This window comes from Hypanus sabinus, chromosome 18 (assembly GCF_030144855.1).
Source record: "Hypanus sabinus isolate sHypSab1 chromosome 18, sHypSab1.hap1, whole genome shotgun sequence".
Classification (NCBI taxonomy): domain Eukaryota; kingdom Metazoa; phylum Chordata; class Chondrichthyes; order Myliobatiformes; family Dasyatidae; genus Hypanus; species Hypanus sabinus.
In genome coordinates, this window is record NC_082723.1 from 60,678,967 (window position 1) to 60,702,725 (window position 23,759).

The window sequence follows — 23,759 nt, forward strand, 5'->3', positions numbered from 1 at the left end:
ATGCACAAGCTCCACTTCATCAATCACACTTGTCAGCACATCAAAAACTCAATCAATTTATTAAGATACAACTTGCCCACACAAAACTATACTGGCTCTCCGTTTTATTGAAATACAGGCAAATTTTGAATTCAGATTTATAAGAGACGTTTGAGCATGTGTAAGGTCATAGAAGCAAAAAAAATGATAGGGTTTGACTGGTAGATGTATGGACAATGCTTCCCAAGTGGGGTTTCTGGAGCCAGAGGTCATAAACTCAAGAATGAGAAAATGACCTTTTCTGGTTGAGGTAAGAGATTCATTCACGCAGAGGATAGTGGATGTCACTAACCCTCTATATAAAGGCTGTAGAGATCCACTCAGCCTTTCAGCACATTGAAAATAAATCCATAGATTTTTGAATATCCAGACACTGCAGGGAAATTGTGGTGAGTTCAAAATTCTGCCACTATCTTACTGATAACGAGAAGCCATTCTACAGCTATTTATGTACATAGATTACAAGACTACAACGTGGATTTTAATGAAGACTTAACATACACAATTCTAATTTAACAAACAACAAATTATTAAGAATTGATAATTCCTCTATGAAAATTTTCAAAAAACTATATTACTGAAAGGTTGAGTATTGAAATATACATTTATCTCAGAATACATCAAACCAAAAAACATTCAAAGCATCAAAAAAAATTAAAGGTCACTCGAACATTCGAAGTTCTACATCACTGTGACTGGGGCGGGTGGGGGGGGGGGGTGTGGAGAAATCACGACCAGACTTTGAAAGTCATTTCAGTGAAATAAACAGCCTGCCATACCCGATACTTTTCCTTTTTGGTGAGCCTGCTGAGTTCCCGAAATTCCAGCTGAATGCTGGTCACCTCAGCTACAGTACTGTCAGAGGTCCAGCGAGGTGGATGGGCAGTTCCACGGCCAATATTCACATCTGAGTATGGAACATTGGATGGAGTATTGAAGGCTGGCATAAGGCGATCTCCAAGTTCACTCTGTTAGTACAGGAGGCAATAGCATTTTGTCCACATTATTGCTGATCAAAAACAGTTTACAGCTGTCATTACCAAATTTTTAATCAATATTTAAATTTTTGGATTATTGTTCATTGAACTTTAAGAAATGGTATAATCAAGTTTAAAACTTTTTGGATTGGAAATTAAAACGGATAAATGTATAATGTAACAGCAGATAGGTAAGGGCAAAAAAAAAATCACCAAAATAGCCAGTATAAATATAATGGTAAACAAAGTGTGACAGGAAAATAGGGCTGGTAAAGGCCGATCTTCAATGTCCATCGAATTTGAACTTTGGCACTGCAATACTTGGGAATTCCAACCATCAATGAAACTCTTCCACAACATAGTACTTCTAGATTACATTGTTCTTCCTACATGTTAAAGAATGTTCCTCATGATAGACTGAAGGAGAACCCTGACGACTGGCTGAGAGAAGGAACAAAGTTGATAAATTTAAAGAAAATCAGTGAGTGTAATCAAAGAAAAATAGTAAATAAGATGGGAATAAAAGTACAGAAATCCAAGTTACTTGAACATCACTGGCTAAGTTGATGGGAGCAGTTGTAAAACTCATCTAATGGAAAACCTTCAGACATGTGACATTTATATAACATGGACTAAGCATTGACATAATTACACTGTGCAATCACAAGTCAGGTAAACATTTTCACTAACACAAACTATCTTGGGGAAACCTTTACTGAGATTGAAAAATGTAAAAAATTTCATAAATTTATGGTACAAGTCAAATTATGTGCCCCAACTATTGAGACTAAAATATAAAAGTAAGTGACTAAAATTGAAAAATACTGGTTTTGATTATATATTAGTTGCTCGGCTCGAATGATCACAAAGATGGATTTTTAAGAGATAACCCGTGTTTGGATCCACAGGACACAAAATTTTCCCCATCTCCTCAACATAGGCATTGAGTCTCAAACATCATTGGTAAAGTGACACCACTGAAATTGAGCAGAAATAAAGCTTATCTATTGAGGATAATTAAAGTGAGGGGGGAAATTTCAAAGGAGACAAAGGTTGCCTTTTTAAACACAGTAGTGGATGCCTGGCATGGTCTGTCGGGGCTTGTAACGGAGGCAAGTGTACTGGCAAAGAAGTGCGATAGGAAAAAGGCTGTTAAAGGCCAGATTATAACTGTCCATTGATAGAGCTGCTTAAGACTTTCTTAAATAGGCACATGATATACACAGAGAATGGTGGGATATGGACATTGTGTAAGCACAAGCAACCAATACAGTAAGGCATTTAGATCATAAAACAATAAACACAGGATCAGGCCCTTCATCCCACAATGCTATGCCAAACTGATTAGATTCGTAGCCAAACTACTTAATACCTATATATCTTTCCATTTACTGCACATTCAAGTGCCTCATAGCTTCTTTTCCTTCTTGAATAATAGAACAATATTAGCTATTCAGTAGTCTTCCATGATCTTACTTGTGGCTAGAGAGAACATAAATATATTGGTCAGAGCTCCAACTATATCTCATCTTGTACCTCTCAATAATCTGGGGTGTATCCAATGTTAATGTTCTTTGAGAAACCCAACACTACCTCATTTCTCTCAAAATGCCCTGGCAGATTTGCATCATCCATGTTCTTCTCCTTGGTAAATACTGATGCACAATACTTATTTAAGACCTTATCCACATCCTCTGCCTCCAAGTACATGTTCCCTCCTTTATCCTCGAGTGGTTTTACCCTCTGCTTAGTTAGCCTCTTGCTCTTAATGTGTGTATAGAATGCCTTGGGATTCTCTTTAATCCTACTTGCCAAGGATTTTTCATGGCTCCCCCTGCTGTTCCAATTCCCTTCTTGAGTTCTTTTTGGGCTTCTTCAAGGGCTCCATTGGACTTTTAGCTTTCTGAGCCTTACATATACTTACTTTTTTCTTCTTGACTAAATTCACCACCTCTTCAATACCAAGGTTTCTTTGCTTTGCGTCTTTATGTACTTATTATAGAGAAAGAGCAGCTCTTGGAGAAGCCAGGGAAACCTTGTGTTAGGTTTCAAGGTGGCTAAGGTTGCCGCCACACAAAAAAAAAAATCAGGAATACTTGTCCAATAATGATCCCTGGCATTACTAACTACACAAGGAAAAACAGAGTCAACTACACCAGTGATGTCTCACTCCCTGACACTCTGAACAAACTTTTACGTACAGTTCAAGGCATGCAACACGCCAGTCATGAAAGGTACCACTGTCCAGGTGAATTGCCACTGTCTGTAACAGCAGCAAACATGAGAAGGATTCTGCAGAGTCAGCCCCATAAGGTGGCCAGGCCAAACAATCTCCCAGGCTGAATACGTGAAGTCTGCACAGACTTCAGTGTTCTGACATCTTCAAGACCATCTTCAACACTTCATTCATTCAGGCTGCTGTCTCCACATGCTTCATATCAGCCACCATCATTCCTGTACCAAAGGACTCTACAACTTCAGAACTAAATGACTACTGCCTGGTGGTACTGGCAGCAATCATAATGAAGTGCTTTGAATGGCTGATAATGGCACATGTCAAATATGCCATTCCTACCACATTGGTCTCTCATCAATATGCTTATCGACATAAGGATCATTCTGCCATGTCATGCACCTGGACCTGACCCACCTAGAAAACAGGACACGCCAGAACGCTGCTTCTGGATTTCAGTTCCACATTCAACACTGCTGTCTCACAGACCCTGGTGAACAAACTCCAACTCCTTGGTCTAAATACACCACTATGTAACTAGGTGTTGGACTTCCTAACAGACTTCAGATAGTCAGGATTCACGACTGCTCCTGCCTCCCCATCCTCAACATGAGTGCTTCCCAAGGCCATGTGCTCAACCCATTGTGTTTCACTCTGCTCACACATGGCCACAGAGCCGAACATGCGAGCAATCACATCGTTACGTTTGCTGATGTTAAAACAATGGTAGGGCTCATCACCCACAACGATGAGACAGCCTACAGGAGGAGGTGGAAGAGCTCGAGGCCTTGTGCCGGGCAAACAGCCTCTTCCTTAATGCCAGCAAGACAAAGGAGATGGTTATCAGTTGCAGGAGAACTCGCACCACTCACACACCTCTTTACATCACTGGCAACAATGGAAACTATGAGCAGTCTCAAACTCTGGGAGTGCATAGCGCACACAGCCTCTCAGGTACCAAAACACATCCTACACAATCAAGAAAGCTCACCCACACCTCCGCGTTCTGAGGAGGTTGAAGGGAGTTGGACTCTGCACATCCAAACTCACGTCATTCTACAGATGTGCAGTGGAGAGCATCCTGACAAGCTGCATCAGTTTGGTGTGGAAACTGCACTGTGGCAGACAGGAAGACTCTACAAAGGGTAGTCAGAATTACTCCCTATCCGCCATGAAGGACTTATCGTATATACAAAAAGTGCTGGAAAAGGGCCAGTACCATCATTGAAGGATCCCGCCAACTCTGCTCATGGACAATTTGTCCCACTCCCATCAGGGAGGAGGCTATGTAGGACCACCAGATGCATAATCAATTACTTTTACCACAGTAAGGCTGATCAATACCTCCACCCACTAACTTCACTACTACTTTATTGATTTCTGACAGTCACCTTTACACTTATGTATAGGATATGACATTAAACAATTCTGAACCTTGTCTTTTCTTCTTACTGAAACACACCTGTCCTATACTATGCACAGATAAATCTTTAAACAGCTTCCACATCAGATATGGACTTAACCCAAAAATACCTGTTCCCAATTAACTCCCTCTAGTTCCTGCCCAATGCTCTGGTAATTTGTCCTGCTCTATTTTAATATTCTCCTGAATGATCTTTACTTACCCTCATCTATAGATCTATAGCCATCTTGAAGCTTAAGGAGTTGTGGCCACTGTTCCCTGCTGTTGTTAACTATTCCTCCACTGAAAGGTCAGTCACTTGATCTGAACTCATTAGCCAACACAAGATCTAGTATGGTCTCTTCTCTTATTTAATCACTAGTTTAATTAGTTCAGCACAACACTGTGCGCCAAAGGGCCTGTTCCTGTGCGATACTATTCATGCTCAATTCTCAGCTATCAATGAAAGTCTGATTTCTTTTTATCACAATAAGAGTTAAAATAATGGGATTCCTTACAACTTTCCCTATCCCCCTCCTCACTTACAGGTAGCCCAGGCACCTCTTCCTTCTGACACTGCTCCAATGTCAACCCATGTGTAGACTAACTCTGTTGAAGAATCTGTAGACTTACTAGCCTAGTGCCAAGTTCAGAACAAATATTAAAAAGCCATTCCAGCTAACCTTGATATTTTTCCTCAACTGAATCCTTCCCTGTAGAGCATACCATCAGTAAGGGTTCTAAAGTAAACTCATTGTCCAAGAACAAAGTCTGCTTCAAATATCCAGTCAATTTCCCCCTTCCTGCATCAACCATTACATACTCCAACAAACCTCAAACAAAGAAACCTTCCCAAATTCTACCACTGACCCCCAGTTACTAATTCAGATGGCTGATGTTTCTTCAATGAAAAATCAACATACCTGCAAGAACAAGAAGCAAATACGGTAAAATTAGGGATCCTTGGTTAACAAAGGAAATTGAGACAATACACACAAAATGCTGGAGGAACTCAACAGGCCAGGCAGCATCAATAGAAGAAAAATGCAGTCAACATTTCAGCCCGAAATGTCAACTGTACTTTCTACAGATGCTGCCTGGCCTGCTGAGTTCCTCCAGCATTTTGTGCGTGTTGCTTGGATGTCCAGCATCTGCAGATTTTCTCTTTTTTGTGAAAGGAAATTGAGGATTTGGTTAGAAAGGAAGACTAAGTATCGGGTGTAGGCATTTTGTAGCATCCTTTGAGATTACAGGGGATGTAGGAGAAAATTTGTATACATTAGAAGGGCAGAAAAAAGGCCATGAAATAATCACAAAACTTTGTGAAGTATGTTAGACAGGGTACAAACAGGGTACCTATGGAAGGAACCGGTCGCCCAAGGACCAGAAGAGTAATTATGTATGAAGCTGCATGTCCTGAATGAGTATCTCTCACTGGGACACATCATGGAGAGTTAGGGAGGGCAACACTGATGTTCTGGAGCACGTCTGCATCAGGAAGGTCAGGAAGATACTGCTACATATCAAGGTGGATAAATCCCCAGGACCAGACAGGATCTATCCCAGAAAACTATAGGAAGTAAGGGAGGAGACTGCTAGAGCACCAACAAAGATTTCTGCATTTTCATTATAACAGGTGAGGTTCCAGAACACTGAAAGATAGTTAATGTCTTTTTCCTTCAAGAAGTGTAGAAGTGATAAGCCTGGGAAATACATGCCAGTGAGCCACATATAAAAATGAAGGAAATTATTGCAAACAAATTCTAAGGGCAAAGACTGATTGGGAGGAGTCAACATGGTTTGAGCAGAGGAAATCCTATCACACAAATATGGTTGCATTTTGACAAAATAATTAAAGTTCATGAATGCAGGACAATAAAAAGCTGGGACTTTAGCAAAGATTTTGACAAAGTCCCACATGCTAAACTCTTCAAGGTGAGGACACATGGGATCAAAGGTTAATTGATTATCTGGATCCAAAGTTGCCTTGGTGAGAGAAGGCAGTGCAGAAGCATCTTTGGCTGATGTAATGCACTGTAGAAACTGACGCTGGATCCTTTGTTGTTAGGTATAAATCGAGTTGGATGAGAATACAGGTGGCCTGATCAATATGTTTGCTGATAACATAATAGTTGGTGCAGTAGATAGTGATAAAGGTTGTGAAAGGTTACAGAGGATCAATAATCATTTGAAGAGATGGGCAGAATGGTGGTAGATGGAATTTTGCCCAGTCAAGTGCAAAATAATGCACTTTGGGATATTAAATACCAAAAGGACATATACTTCCAATATGGCCTCCTTTACGTTGGTGAGATTCATCGTAAATTGGGGGACTGAGCGCCTCTGCTCCAACCACCAGAAGTGCAACTTCCCAGTGGCCAAACATTTTCATACCAATTCCCATTCCCGTTCTGAGATGTCAGTCTATGGGTTTCTCTTGTGTCAAGGGGAGAACACCCTCAGGGTAAAGGAGCAACATCTTATATTCCATTCAGGTACCCCCTACCCTGATGGCATAAATATCAATAAAATAATTCCCTCTCCATCTCCTCTTCTATTCCCCACTCTGAGCCTCTCACCTTTTCTCACCTTCCCCTGATCTCCTATGGTCCACTCTCATCTGCTAACAAATTCCTTCCTCTCCAGCCCTTTACCACATGGCTTCACCCATCATCTTCTAGCTATCCCCCTTCTCATCCCTCCACCTTTCTTATTCCAGAATCTTCCCCCTTCCTTCCTAGTCCGGAAGAAGGGTCTCAACCCGAAAATTCAACTGTTTATTCATTTCTATATATACTGCCTAACCTGCTGAGTTCCTTAAGCATTTGGTGTGTGTTGGAATAGATTTCCAGCATCTGCAGAACCTCTCTTGTTTATGAGTTGCATGAAGAGTTTGGATTGACTGCGTTTATTCTCACTGGAATACAGACATTACAGACATCTATACAAGTAAGGGGTATAGGTAGGGTAGGGACAATCTTTTTCGAAGAGAGTCTAATATTTCAGGGCACAGACTTTAATTGAAAGGAGAGAAATTTAAAGGAGATTTGAGACATACTTCTTTACATAGAAAATGTTGGTTATCTAGAACACATCACCAAACAGGTAGTAAAGTGGACATAATTACAACACTTAAAGAACAATTGGACAGTTACCTGCTTAGGAAATAAGCAGAGCAATATAGATCAACTTCAAGCAAATGGGATTAGCACAACTAGGCATGAAGACGGTGGACCAAAGGTTCCTGGGATGTACAACTCTACAACCATTTCCCAGCATGACTGATAGATCCTACTTTTCCTCCCTCAAGTAGCTAATTACAACCAACATCAGGCACGGTAGGATGCTGGAAGGTGGGGATAAGGACGTGGGTCACACACCAGCTTTTCCAGCTACACAGCACAAGCATCAGTCCACAGCTGTAGTCACTAACTTACTCATGCAAATCAGGGGCCAACCCTCCAATGAAATGTAGAGTACTGCTTCCAGAAATAAACTCTTCTCGGGCTTCCAGCCGGGTACAGGTATCAATTATAGCCAACGTTTCAATGATAAAGTTTGTCATCGAATCAGTTATAATCGACACTTGTACCTGGCTGGAGTTTATTCGTCATATATGCCAGGAAAGCACTGGATCATTTTTCTGCTTCCACAATCTTAACACATATTCACTAAATTATGAACTGTACAGCAGCAGATAATAACTATTCTGTATTAGTTGTCTTAATGTCAAACATAAGTGAATGCCTGATAATGAGCTGATTTAAAGAGAAGAAAAAATCCTTACTGCTTTATCCAGGAAAACCTGATCTCCAGTTAGATTGTAAACACTGAGCAATCCACCGAGAATACGAATTGTTGTCTCAAACAAATTCACGTCCACACTTTTACCAAGATTCAATTCGGTTATCACCCAATTCCTGGCTTCTTCAAATTCTAAAAAATCACAAAATAATTACGTACAGACCTGATTCTGAAAAAGGGAAAATAAAGTGATGAGAACTATCAAATTTGAAAACAATTTGCCATTTGGTACAGGGCAACTTTCTTCAATTCAAGTACTGTTTAACTTTTTTTTAAATGTTTGGACAGCAACCAGAGGTCAGGAGCCAGAGTACAGGTGAATCACACAGGTCGGCAAATGTGCATTAAAAAACAGCGCTTCATGGCAATTTTGGCATTTGAACAACAGCTAGTAAGAGATCAAGATTCATTAGCAAGGACAAATAAAAGTAAGGCAGGGGCAAGGCAACGGCTAATGTTGGAGTAGACAGTGTTAGGGTGGGGTTTTGAGTCTTTAGTTTTACCAGGCTTCAGCAAGGACAGGCTTGAGTGAGAAAAGGTGAAAAACTAGGTAGATTTTTGCTTCAGTTTATTTAATGTTTCCTTCTTTATAAATTGCAGTTAGAGCAGTAGGGATGCCAGGCAGGACAGCTGAATGGTCCTCTCACAGCATTTGGGATGATACGAAGATCTCCAGTGTCCTTGACGACATCACCTGTGAGAAGTGCATCCAGCTGAAGCTTCTAACACTCTGTGTTAAGGAGTTGGAACTGGATGAACTCCGGATCATTTGGGAGGCTGAAGGGGTGATAGACAGGACATATAGAGAGGTAATTATACCCAAGATGCAGAACACAGCAAAATGGGTGACAGTCAGAAGGGAAAAAGGGATTTCACAGCCATTGTAGAGTACGCTTGTGGCCACCCTCAACAACAGGTATACCACTTTGAATACTGTTGGGAGGGACAGGCAGAAGAAAGTGGGGTGGGGGAGAGAAGAGGCAAGCTATGGTGATATGGGATTCGTTAATTAAGGGAAGAGAAAAGAGATTCTGTGGACAAGAACAAGATTCCTGGATGAAATGTTGCCTCTTAGGTGCCAGGTTCCAGGACATTTCGGATTGGCTCCTAAGCATTCTTAAGTGGGAGGGTGAGCAGCCAGAGGTTATGGTCCATGTAGGCACCAATGACATGGGTAGGAAGAGTGACAAGGTTCTTTAAAGTGAGTTCAGGGACTTAGGTGCTAAGTTAAAAGGGTAGGAATTCCAGGGATGTGATCTCAGAACTGCTAGTGAGGGTAGAAGTAGAAAGATCATACAGTTTAGCACACGGATAAGCAGTTGGTGTAGGAGGGAGGGCATCAAATATTTTGGATCATTGGGCTCTCTTCCATGGAAGGTGGGACCTGTACAGAAGAGATGGTTTCCACCTGAACTGGACAGGGACAAATATCCTAGTGTGGAAGTTTGTTAAGGCTGCACAGGGGAGTTTAAACTAGAGTTGCTAGGGATGGGAACCAGAGTGCTAGAAGATAATGGAGAGGTTGTGGAGATCCCAGACAAAGTCAGGAATCAAAAGGTTGAGCACAGTGCAACTAATTTCTTGAGCTGCAAATATTTCAATGCAACAAGTATTATCCGAAAGGCAGATGAGCTCAGGGCATGGATCAACACATGGATTATGATATTATAGTTGTTAGTGGGACCTGGTTGCAAGAGGGGCAGGACTGGCAGATCAATATTTCGGGATTCCATTGCTTTAGACATGACAGAGCAGGCAAAAGAGGAGGTGTGATGTTACTAGTCAGGAAAAATGACATGGCAATGCTCAGTCAGGCCATACTGGAGAGCTCCTCTAGTAAGGTGTTATGGGTGGAGCTAAGGAATAAGAAAGGTATAACCATGTTAATGGGGCTATATTACAGACCACTCAACAGTCTGAGAGATTTAGAGGGACAAATTCGTAGAGAGATTGCAACTGTTGCAAGAAACAAGGCTGTGACAGTAGGTGATTTTAACTTTCCACGTATTAACTGGTACTCCCATACTATAAAAGGACTAGATGGAATAGAGTTTGTCAAATGTGTTCAGGAAAGTTTCTTTCATCAGGACACAGAAGTCTTAACAAGAGAGTGGACAATACTTGTTCTCTTGTCAGGGAATGAGACAGGGCAGGTGACAGAAGTTTGTGTAGAGGAATACTTTGCATCTAGTGATTACAATGCTATTAGTTTCAAGGTAATTATGGAAAAGAATAGGTCTGGTCCTCAGGTTGAGATTCTAAATTGGAGAAAGACCAATTCTGATGGCATCAGAAAGAATCTGGCAAGTGTGGATTGGGACAGGCAGTTTTCTGGCAGAGGTAAGTGGAAGTGGAAGGCCTCCAAAAGTGACATTTTGCAAGTACAAAGCTTGTATGTGCCCGTCAGAATAAAATGCAAAGATAACAGGTTCAGGGAACCTTGGCTTTTGTGAGATATTGAGGCCTAGGTTAAGTAAGCAAAGAAGGGTGTGTCACAGGTATAGGCAAGTAGAACAAATGAAGTTCTTATGGAGTATAAGAAATGTATCAAGAACACTTAGGAAAGAAATCAGGAGGGCAAAAAGGCATGAGGTTGCACTAGCAGACAAGGTGAAGGAGAATCCTAAAGGCTTCTACAGATACATTAAGAGCAAAAGGATTGCAAGAGACAAAACTGGTCCTCTGGGAGATCAGAATGGTAATCTCAGTGTGGAGCCAAAAGGAGATGGGGAGATGTAAAATGGATTTTTTTGCATCTGTCTTTACTTGGGAGATGGACATTGCATCTGCAGAAGTGAAGTAAAGCAGCAGCAAGATCGTGAACCCTATACAGATTACAGAAGAGGAGCTGTTTGCTGTCCTGAGGCAAAGCAAGCAGGAAAGTATAGGCAGGTAAGCCTGACATCAGTAGTGGGAAAGTTAATGGAAGGTATTCTAAAGGACCAGATATGAGTATTTGGATAGACAGGGACTAACTAGAAATAGTCAGCATGGCTTTATGCATGGCTAGCCAATCTTAAGAATTTTTCCAAGGAAGTGGCCAAGAAAGTTGATGAAGGAAAAGCAGTGGATGTTGTCTACATGGATTTCAGCAAGGCATTTGACAAGGTCCAGCATGGGAGATTGATCAAGAAGGTTCAGTCACTTGGCATTCAGGATAAGATAGTAAACTGGATTAGACATTAGCTTTGTGGGAGAAGCCAGAGAGAGGTAGTAGATGGTTGCCTCTCTGACTGGAGGCCTGTGACTAGAGGAGTACCCCAGGGATTGGTGCTGGATCTGATGTTGTTTATCATCTATATCAATGATCTGGATGATAATGTGTTTAACAGGATCAGCAAATTTACAGATGACACCAAGATTAGGGGTGTAATGGACAGCAAGGATGACTATCAGAGCTTGCAGCAGGATCTGGAGCCACTGGAAAAATAGGCTGAAAAAGAGCAGAAGGAATTTAATGTAGACAAGTGTGAGATGTTGCACTTTGGGAGGACCACCAGGGTAGGTCTTTAACAATGAATGGTAGGTCACTGAGGAGTGTGGTAAAGAAAGGAATCTGGGAATACAGGACCAAAATTCATTGAAATTGGTGTCACAAGTAGATAGCTTTTGGTACATTGGCCTTCATAAATCAAAATATTGAGTGCAGGAGTTGGGATGTTAAGTTGAAGTTGTATAAGATGTCGATGAGACTTAATTTAGAGAATTGTGTGCAGTTTTGGTCACCTACCTACAGGAAAAATGCAAATAAGATTGAAAGAGCACACAGAAAATTTACAAGGATACTCCTGGGTCTGGAGGACCTGAGTTATAAGGAAAGATTGAATAGATTAGGACTTTATCCCCTAGAATATAGAAGATTGAAAGGATATTTGATAGTGATATACAAAACTATGAGGGGTATAGATAGGGTAAATGCAAGTAGGCTTTTTCCACTTAGGTTGGGTGAGACTATTCCTGGAGGTTATGATTTAAAGGAAGCTTCTTCATTTAGAGGGTGGTAAAAGTGTGGAATGAGCTGCCAGCACAAGTGGTTTCAATGTTTCAGAGAAGTTTGGATAGGAGAGGCATGGAGGGCTATGGTCCTGGTGCAGGTCAATGGGACTAGGCAGTTTAAATGGTTTAGCATGGACTAGATGGGCACAAGGGCCTGTTCCTGTGTTGTAGTCTTCATTGACTCTAAATGTGAAACACATCCTCTCATCAAAATCACAAATGTCTTAAGGTCATTTGATATTAATTAGTATCAATGTCATTTCCAACTAGAAAAAACAAAAGTACCCTGCTATCTAAAAGATTTGCTGTCTGCAATCTCCATCTTACACCAAAGGAAAATGACACCTAGGTTACACGATTCACAGATCTCACCTTGTTTTAAGCCTAAAATCCACATTGTGTCCAGGGCATCAATTAGTGTCAATCCCAAGCCAAACCATTCACTGTAAGACTTAGAAATCGGCTTCAGTTCATCGTGACCCCAGGCGTACTGTTTGTATCCCTTCCACGCATGCTGGAATGCTTCTATCACTGCCTTCTGCTGTTCATTTATAGAGGCTACATGTGAACAGAACAAAATGAGGCTGATACAGCTACTTTAAATGTTAACATACAGATTTTTTACATAAGTTTCAAAAAGATAAAAATACTAAGAACTCCTAAAAAAGCTGTGTTTCAAAATGGGTAGTTTATTGTCCCTCCTGACATGCCTATCTAAGCTTCTGCCCTAATCCCTCTTGCTCCAGAGTTCTACTTACGCTGTTAAATTTCCAGTACCCCAAGTTCAAGGTCAGAGCACTCTAACATGTTTTCCAGATGACCACATTCAAACTTTTTCCCAGCTAAGTAACCAAAAAATCAGAAAACAAGATCTGATTACTTTTATTCTCTCTCACATTTACTACTTGCGTGAGAAAAGAGTGAGGAACAGAACATTTAATTGTCAGAGAAACAACTTTATTAACATCAAGGGAAAATCACTCCAACTGGGAAGAAAAATGACAATGAAGGGTCTCGGCCCAAAACATGGATGTCGCCTGACCAGCTGAGTTCCTCCAGCACTTTGTGTGTGTTGCTCTGGATTTCCAGCGTCTGCAGAATTTCTTGCATTTAGAAAAATAAAGTAATTTGTGTACTCTGAATTTGAATGGTTAAAGGACCTGATGACTTCTGATGGATTGAAACACTCAACTTGTTCAAACAATACAAACATGTACTGTGTTAAATAAGGTGCAGTCTGGCTCAGAGCAGAACCAGACAGAAGGCTCTGACATCAGGTTAACTTTGGTTTAAGTACATTATTTAAACAGGCAAGTCATTGCTTTACAGCAGTGCATTTTCAGGAGAAATGATGAAACATTTTTCCTCTCTGCAGACTGGTGATGTTTGAAATGGAAGTAAACAGCTTTTCAGCAAGCAGGTCTTTTTTCACTGAGGCTGGCGGAGAAAAAAAACAAGAGGACATGGGTTAAGGGTGAAAGGGGAAAAGTTTAAAGGGAATATTGGGGGGGCTTCTTCACACAGAGAGTGGTAGGAGTGTGGAATGAGCTGCCAGATGAAGTGGTAAATGCAGGCTCACTTTTAACATTTAAGAAAGACTTGGACAGGTACATGGATGAGAGGTGTACGGAAGGATATGGTCCAGGTGCAGTTCAGCGGGACTAGGCAGAAAAATGGTTCAGCACAGTCAAGAAGGGCCAAAAGGCCTGTTTCTGTGCTGTAATGTTCTATGGTTCAAAAAAAACAGGTAGAAAATTTGGAATAATGTGTGGAGTAACTGGGCATAGGTTCAAACTTGTAAAATAAAGAATTTGGATTAAGTCAGCATTTTTCATTGTGGGGAAATTGATATAAGAAATAAAAGTACAAAAATAAAGCAACAAAAAAATTGAATAATTTGATTATGTGGTCTGAAGGAACAGCCTCTTCCCTTACAGATCCACCTACTAAAACATTACTTTTTCTAACTAAGGGTGGGGTATTGGAGGTGGAGGATAAAATGGAAGCACAGTGTAAAGACCCTTTCCGATCACCTCAGCTCTTCTCAATCTTGGTGGGATTATTTAGAAAGGTGCATGGCGCAACATTTCAAAGCTACTGGACATATGGTTGGCGCTGTGAACATAATTCTAGGTTTTGAGGAACTGGTCTTTACAAACCCAAATTAGAATATCAATGAGCTGAAAAGCAGTTGTAATTAATATTCATTTAATTTGAATGCCAAAATGTACACTGATATGGCCATATACAACAAAAATAGCCCATGAAAGGGGATGAGAGGTGACCTGATAGAGGTGTACAAGATGATGAGAGGCATTGATCATGTAGATAGCCAGAGGTTTTTCCCCAGGGCTAAAATAGTTAACATGAGAGGGTATAGTTCTAAGGTGCTTAGAAGTAGATATAAGGGGGATGTCAGAGGTGAGTTTTTCACAGAGTGGTGGGTGTGTGGAATGCCAGCGAAGGTGGTAGAGGCGGATACAATAGGGTCTTTTAAGAAACTCTTAGATAGGTACACAGAGCTTAGAAAAATAGAGGGTTATGTGTAGGGAAATTCTAGGCAACTTCTAGAGTAGGTTACATGGTTGGCACAACATTGTGGGCCAAAGGGCCTGTAATGTGCTGTACATTTCTATGTTCTATGAAAATATCTATTTTAAAATCAATTCCATGTCCACAGTCCTATGCAGGCCTTTATTGATTTCCCAACATCTTCTCCTCTTATTTTTGACCAAGTTAAATGAGAAAAAATAAATCAGGAAATTATCAAATAGGTGAACTGAGTGCATCCAATATAAACAGTATAATGAGTACACTCATTCGACCTGTGACACTCCCAACAGTCAGACACCATGGGAAAGGAGTAGTATAATGCACAGATGCTTTGTGGGAGGTTAAATGCAAGAGGAAAGTACACTGTAAATGACAGGATCCTAAGGAATACTGACAGAGGATTTTGGGTGCAACCTCATGGCTCCCTGAAAGCGAGAGATAAGTAGATAAGGTAGTAAAGAAGGAATATAGCATTCTTGTCTTCACTAGACAGGGCACTGAAATAGGAAGTCAAGTTGCAGCTGTATAAAACCTTGGTTAAGCCACATTTGGTGTATCTTGTGCAGAATGGTCACACTACAGGAAGATGTGGAGGCTATGGAGAGAGTGCAGAGAAGGTTCACTAGGTGTTGCATTAACTACAAGGAGAGGCTGCATAAACTTGGATTGTTTTCTCAGGAGGACCAGAGGGAACACCTTAGGAATATATAAATTATGGGAGGCATTGACAGGGTAGATAGTCTCGCCCCCCCCCCCCCCCTCCCCAAGTACCACAGCTTTAAGGTGAGTGAGGAAAGTTTAAAGTAAATGTGTAAAGTTTTTATTTAACACAGAGTGGTAGGTGGCTGGAATGTGCTACAGGGGAAGTGGTGGAAGCAGATATGAAACTAACATTTACAAGGCATCTTGATAGACATGTGAACTGGCAGGGAATGGAGGGATATCAACCATGTGCAGATGGAATTAGTTTACACTGGGACCATGGTTAGCGCAACCATGAGGTGATGGGGATTGGGATGGCCTGTTCTTGTGCTGCACTCTCTATGATGAAACGTACAGTGATTACCACAATGTTACTTTTCACAAAAAAAAGTTCTTGAAAGGCAAACGTTTCCTTTAGCCACATCTAGAAGGTTGCTGAATTGTTCTCAAGCTAATGTGCAAAACTAAATGCATGCCTCACATTGGAAAACTGCTTCCTTTCTAAGTGTCATTAACAGTAGGACTCCACGATGATTAAGCCATCCAAAGGAATAAAGGTAAGCAGAGCATGTAACTTCCTAAAGTGAAGTTTTCCTCCAGGTTCTGAAACCACCCTGTCTGAAATCCATTCATAAGGATTTGTAATGATGGCAAAACAAAAGCTTAAGTGCTATACACTGACCTGCCTTGTTTTAATTCCCCAGTCTGCTGTTACTCCTTAAACTGCACAATATAGTTATAACAGCGTGAAAAGACTAAGACGAGTACACCTCACATGGATGTGCTACCTGTTTCTTTGCCGTTCACTTTATCATGGGCCATCGGTTTCTCCTCTTGCTTTGAATTGGGTAAAGCTGCAGTAACCCATTCAGGTGCGACCTCCATCCCACGCCAGCTGCAAGTACAAACATCACTATGGTAACTATTTTCATGAAACACGTGAGCCAGGAATCAGAGTGAAGAAGGTCAAACATTAACATTTCTACTAATTCCTCAAACTATTGTTGCTCATTTATTCATAATCATTCCCACTGTGTTTTAGAAGAGTTCATTCATTTTTTTGCTATTTTGGGGTAGTCTTAAAGGTTAAACTAAAAAAAACACACAGCTTTGCAGTAAAGATCCGTGACCTGGAGATCAGTGGATTAAATACCATAGTAAGATAACAAGGATCTTGTTACAGCATATCATGTTCCATGTGGGGAACTGAGTTAACACAGGTGCAGATTTTAAACTGCAGAACAGTCAATAGCCACCTTCATTAAACATGAAAATAACAGCAGCTGTTGTGGATCACACTGTACAGTTAAACACAAACTTCAGGGCCATGCTGCTCCTCCACACGGTGTACAGTGGTGTGTACCACTCAACTAGATCTTCTAAATACACAGTAACAGATATAACAAACTCAGAGTGGATCAGATTATAAACGTGTTTATGACTTGCAAGGGAAGACCACCTCTGTACATTAAATCATTAGTAGGTAGCTTCAATCTTACAGTTCAAAACAGGTCATTTTATACGTTTTTAGAGTCCAGTAATTCATCAACTTCATGCCTTTGAGGTCATTCTATTCCTTAAACGCATTCCTATCTTATCTCGCATTTGTCTTGAATGAGCCCGTTTGTCTTTAAGACTTCTCTCTCACCCCCCCACCCAACAGCTGCATCCTGTTTTTCTGCTTTTGGTCATGTAACGTCAAAGCACTCCCTGCTCTAAATCACATACTCTGGCAAGCTTCTTATCCAACTACAACAGCAAATTAGCAAAGCACTCTAGGATTATACAGGTTCCATTTTGTTACATTACAATTTACAAAAGTTATAAATTCATAAATACTGCAGGGCTAAATATATTGCACAACCATTTAGCAAGCTTCACCAGCATAATCTCCAGGAAACAAGTTGGGCCTCAAGAACCATTTTCAATGCAAATAAAAGGAAAAAAATAAATTAGCAAAAATGTTAACTTTGTCACCTGTGGCATAAATAAGCTTTCAATAACTTACCATCCCTTAATTTCTGTTCAATAAATTCAAATTCAGTGAAGGAAAACTATAATGCCTAAATTGTTCAAAAGATGTATACTTCCTAAAATACTAGTTCTTGTTTTGAAAACATTAATGCTATTTCAACATCATCCCTAATATTTTATGCCTGCTACAATCTTTATTTTGCTGTTTGTGTTTATAATCACCCACTTCTGCATGATAAAAGATTATAGTGAGAGGGCAGGAGTACCAACAAACGAAGGCATAGATTTAAGGTGAGAGATAAAAGATTTGAAGGGGATTTGAGTTTTTCTTTAATCTATACAGAAAGTAGCTAATATCTGGCAGTCACTGCCAGAGGAGATGGTGAAGTCAGCTACAACCACTATGTTTAAGAAAGACAAAGCAGAGAAGAATACGTACTTAATGTAGGCAAGTGTAGGACATGCAGAAGGATGGAAATGTCAGCATGGACAGCATTGTATAACACTGTACAATCCACTTCAGCTCTATAATCTGCGATTTGTTTCTGTCTGCTTCAGAACATACAAAAAAAAGGTGGGTTGTCCAGAGGAGAATAATACTTGGGAACTTGCTCCAGCAAAAACTATTGAGACCTGAGATCACTAACAACTGTCATCGCAAGGCATGAGAAAGCTATCACTTATGTTATCTCTCCAAAATCCTCCAACTTCCAACTCCAAACTTCCAAAGCAGTGTTTATTTCAAGTTCTGCCATAGAAAGGGATTACCAGGTACAGAGAGGAAAAGGTGGGCTCAAAGCCTTTACAGAGGAATACAACATTCTTACAAACTCCAGGTAAATGCTAGGTTGTTGTTCAGAACCTTTCGGCCATGTATTGGAAACACAGAGGTTCAGTTTACGAAGTACCCATCCACCACACGTACTTGTTCCACCTATGGAAGAATCTGCTGACCCCACAGTGCCTATGAGTTGGCGCGTGGCCAAGTGGTTAAGGCATTCATCTAGTGATCTGAAGGTTGCTGATTCGAGCCTTGGCTGAGGCTGTGTGTCCTTGAGCAAGGCACTTAACCACTTAACTCTGTGATGACAGCGGTGCCAAGCTATATGGGTCCTAATGCCCTTCCCTTGGACAACATTGGTGGTGTGGAGAGAGGAGACTTGCAGCTTGGGCAACTGCCAGTCTTCCATAAAAAAAAGCCTTGCCCAGGCTTGTGCCCTGGAAACTTTCCAAGGTGCAAATCCATGGTCTATCAAGACTAACAGAGGCCTACACTACTACACAGTGCCTATAAAAAGTACTCACACCACACCCCCCCTCGCAACCGATTTGGAAGTTTTCATATCTTGCTTGTTTTACAACATTGAATCAGTGGATCTAATTTGCCTTTTTATTTACACTGATCAACAGAAAAAAACTCTCGTGTCAAAGTGAAAACAGATCTGTACAAAGTGATCTAAATTAATTATAAAGTGCAAAATAATTGATAGCATAAGTATTCATCCCTTTTAATATGACACGCTAAATAATCACTGCTGCAGTCAACTGGTTTATCTACATAAATGGAGATCATCTGTGTGCAGTCAAGTCAAGTCACTTTTATTGTCATTTCAACCATAACTGGACCATAAATGGTAATCCCATGAGGCGGAACGGCACGGCAGCAGTGGCCTTTAAGACCTGGTGTTACTTTAATTTAATTTTCTATTTTAAGTTTGATACACAATTTCCGATTAGGGCACATGGATAACAGAGTGGCTATCTACCATAGCCAGATACTACTACAATACAGAGATCGTCCAAAAACAAACCTTTACAAAGATCTGCTGGCTGAATTATGCGATGTCAGCTTGCTGAGGGGAACGGGCCTACATTCCTCGGACTTGCCTGATGCTGGGAACCAGAGATGGAGACGTCGAAAGCAATGTGCAAGGAAGCAGAAGCGAGGCAAACGGGCAGGGGTCCGTGCCAGGCTAAAAGCAAACCCCAGCCGGCTGGCTCTCCCGTCCATTCTGCTCTCCAATGTCTGCTCCCTGGATAATAAAATGGACTACATCTGACTCCAACGTAATACTCGGCGGGAGTACAGAGTTTGCTCCGTGTATGGCTTCACAAAGACATGGCTCACTGATGGGATTTCGGACACTGCCATCCAGCTAGACTGGCTAGCTTTGTTTCGTTCGGACAGAAATGCAGCTGTCTCCGGTAAAGCTCGCAGTGGTGGCTTATGTGTTTACATCAACACGGAATGGTGTAAGAACTCTGTGCTGGTTTTCAGACACTGCTCATCACTAGTGGAGTTTGTGGCAGTTAGATGCAGACCATTTTATTTGCCGCGAGAATTCACCTCTGTCCTTATATTTGGTGTCTACATTTCCCCCAGCGCTAATGCTAACGCTAAGGAGGCGCTCTGTGAACTGTTCGGGGCTATTAGTGAACTGCAGAACACACACCCTGATGGTTTGTTAACCACGCGAATCTTAAGTCAGTGCTCCTCAAATTCCATCAGTACATGGGCTTTGCAACAAGAAGGGAGAACGCGTTGGACCTGGTTTACACAAACATCCCCAACACGTACTGGGCAGAGCCCCGCCCCCACCTTGGTTACTCAGACCACATCTCTGTTATGGTAATCCCAGCATACAGACCGCTTTTCAGGCGCTTCAGACCAGTTCAGAAGCAGGTGAAAATCTGGCCAGCAGGAGCCACCTCTGATCTTCAAGACTGCTTTGAGCACACTGACTGGCACATGTTCAGGGAGGCTGCAACCGATGGCGACTCTACCAATTTAGAGGAGTACACAGCATCAGTGACCAGCTACATCAGAAAGTGCATTGATGATGTTACTCTGTCCAAGACCAACACTATACATGCCAACCAGAAGCCATGGATGACCGCAGAGAAGCTTGCGCTGCTGAGGACCCGTGACTCCGCCTTCAGAGCAGGCAACAAGGCAGCTCCAACAACAGCGAGGGCCAAACTGTCCCGAGCCATCAGAGGGGCAAAGCGTGCACATGCCCAGCTAATCCACAGTCACTTCCAGGACAGCGGCGACATGCAGTGCATGTGTAAGGGCATCTAGGACATCACCTGACTGTGCAGGTGATGCCTCCCTCCCAAATGCGCTAAATAATTTCTATGCCCTGTTTGAGGCAGAAAATGATGTGGTGGCGAGGAAGTCCAGCCCTCCTACAAATGACCAGGTGCTGTGTCTCACCGTGGCCGATGTGAGAAGAACCCTGTGCAGGGTTAACCCATGGAAGGCTGCTGGACCAGACAACATCCCTGGTAGAGTGCTCAGAGGATGTGCAGACCAGCTAGCAGATGTTCTCACTGACATCTTCAACATCCCCCTGAGCAGCGCCACCATTCCAACATGCTTCAAGGCCACCACCATCGTCCCCGTGCCGAAGAAGTCTTCAGTGTCCTGCCCAAATGACTACCGTCCCGTTGCACTTACATCCATCATCATGAAGTGTTTTGAGAGGCTCACCATGAGGTATATCAAGACCCTGCTGCCCCCCTCACTGGACCCCCTGCAGTTTGTGTACCGTCCCAACTGCTCAACAGACGACGCCATTGCCACCACCCTCCACCTGGCCCTAACCCACCTGGACAAAAAAGACACATATGTTCGGATGTTGTTCATAGACTTCAGTTCAGCATTCAACACAATCATCCCTCAGAAACTGATTGGAAAGCTGAGCCTACTGGGCCTGAACACCTCCCTCTGCAACTGGATCCTAGACTTCCTGACTAGGAGACCTCAGTCAGTCCGGATCGGGAGCAGCATCTCCAACACCATCACACTGAGCACAGGGGCTCCCCAGGGTTGCGTGCTGAGTCCACTGCTGTTCACTCTGCTGACCCACGTTTGTGCTGCAACACACAGCTCGAACCATATCATCAAGTTTGCCGATGACACCACCATGGTGGGTCTCATCAGCAAGAACGATGAGTCAGCTTAGAGAGGAGGCACAACAGCTAACGGACTGGTGCAGAGCCAACAACCTGTCTCTTAATGTGTACAAAAGAGATGGTTGTTGACTTCAGGAGGGCACGGAGCGACCACTCCCCGCTGAACATCGACGGCTCCTCGGTAGAGATCGTAAACAGCACCAAATTTCTTGGTGTTCACCTGGCGGAGAATCTCACCTGGTCCCTCAACACCAGCTCCATAGCAAAGAAAGCCCAGCAGTGTCTCTACTTTCTGCGAAGGCTGAGGAAAGTCCATCTCCCACCCCCCATCCTCATCATATTCTACAGGGGTTGTATTGACAGTATCCTGAGCAACTGCATCACTGCCTGGTTCGGAAATTGCATCATCTCAGATGGCAAGACCCTGCAGCGGATAGTGAGGTCAGCTGAGAAGATCATCGGGGTCTCTCTTTCTGCCATCACAGACATTTACACTACATGCTGCATCCACAAAGGAAGCAGCATTTTGAAGGACCCCAAGCACCCCTCATACAATCTCTTCTCCCTCCTGCCGCCTGGAAAAAGGCTCCAAAGCATTCGGACTCTCATGACCAGACTATGTAACAGTTTCTTCCCCCAAGCTATCAGACTCCTCAATACCCGAAGCCTGGACTGACACCTTACCCTACTGTCCTGTTTATTACTTATTGTAATGCCTGCACTGTTTTTGTGCACTTTATGCAGTCCAGTGTAGGTTTGTAGTCTAGTGTAGCTTTCTCTGTGTTGTTTTTTTATTACGTAGTTCAGTCTAGTTTTTGTACTGTGTCATGTAACACCATGGTCCTGAAAAACGTTGTCTCATTTTTATTATGCACTGTACCAGCAGTTATGGTTGAAATGACAATAAAAGTTGACTTGACTTGACCTGACCTGCTGGTACAGTACACAGTAAAAATGAGACGTTTTCTCAGGACCATGGTGTAACATGACTCAGTACAAAACTAGACTGAACTATGTAAAAAAAAAACAAGAAAAAAAAACTACACTAGATTACAGACCTACCCAGGACTGCATAAAGTGCACAAAACAGTGCAGGTATTACAATAAATAATAAACAGGACAATAGGGCAGTGAGGTGTCAGTCCAGGCTCTGACTATTGAGGAGTCTGATAGCTTAGGGGAAGAAACTGTTACATAGTCTGGTCGTGAGAGCCTGAATGCTTCAGGGCCTTTTCCCAGAGGGCAGGAGGGAGAAGAGATTGTATGACGGGTGCGTGGGGTCCTTCATAATGCTGTTTGCTTTGTGGATGCAGCATGTAGTGTAAATGTCTGTAATGGCGGGAAGAGAGACCCCGATAATCTTCTCAGCTGACCTCACTATCCGCTGCATAGTCTTGCGATCCGAAATGGTGTAATTTCTGAACCAGGCAGTGATGCAGCTGCTCAGGATACTCCCAATGCAACCCCTGTAGAATGTGGTGAGGATGAAGGGGTGGGAGATGACTTTCCTCAGCCTTCGCAGAAAGTAGAGATGCTCCTGGGCTTTCTTTGCTATGGAGCTGGGGTTGAGGGACCAGGTGAGATTCTCTGCCAGGTGAACACAAGAAATTTGGTGCTCTTAACAATCTCTACCGAGGACCGTTGATGTTCAGTGGGGAGTGGTCGCTCCCGTGCCCTTCTGAAGTCAACAACCATCTCTTTTGTTTTGTTCACATTCAGAGACAAGTTGTTAGCTCTGCACCAGTCCGTTAGCCGCTGCACCTCCTCTCTGTAAGCTGACTCATCATCCTTGCTGATGAGACCCATCACGGTTGTGTCATCGGCAATCTTGATGGAAGTGGTTCGAGCTGTGTTTTGCAGCACAGTTGGGGGTCAGCAGAGTGAACAGCAGTGGACTGAGCACACAGCCCTGGAGGACCCCCATGCTTAGTGTGATGGTGTTGGAGATGCTGCTCCCAATCTGGACTAACTGAGTTGTTTCAATTGATTGTAGTAAAAATACACCTATATCTGGAAGGTCCAATTGCTGGTGAATCAGTATCCTCGCAAAAACTACACTATGAAGAGAAAAAAACAATCCAAGCAGCTCCGTGAAAAGGTTATTGAAAAGCACAAGTTAGGTGATGGATACAAAAAAATTTCCAAGTCACTCAATATCCCT

At 42.3% G+C, this 23,759-nt stretch overlaps 1 protein-coding gene across 6 annotated transcripts in view; it reads right to left on the bottom strand.

The window, feature by feature from the left end:
* Window positions 1-23,759, bottom strand: part of LOC132407662 (endoplasmic reticulum mannosyl-oligosaccharide 1,2-alpha-mannosidase-like) — a 75,452-nt gene that overhangs the window by 26,260 nt on the left and 25,433 nt on the right. For all 6 annotated transcript variants that reach the window (XM_059994482.1, XM_059994479.1, XM_059994480.1 and 3 more), the window contains 4 exons: window positions 16,495-16,601; window positions 12,824-13,009; window positions 8,439-8,587; window positions 819-1,007 (listed from right to left, as the gene is read on the bottom strand). In XM_059994482.1, the coding sequence (XP_059850465.1) occupies window positions 819-1,007; window positions 8,439-8,587; window positions 12,824-13,009; window positions 16,495-16,601 (631 nt within the window). The remainder of the gene's footprint in view (window positions 1-818; window positions 1,008-8,438; window positions 8,588-12,823; window positions 13,010-16,494; window positions 16,602-23,759) is intronic.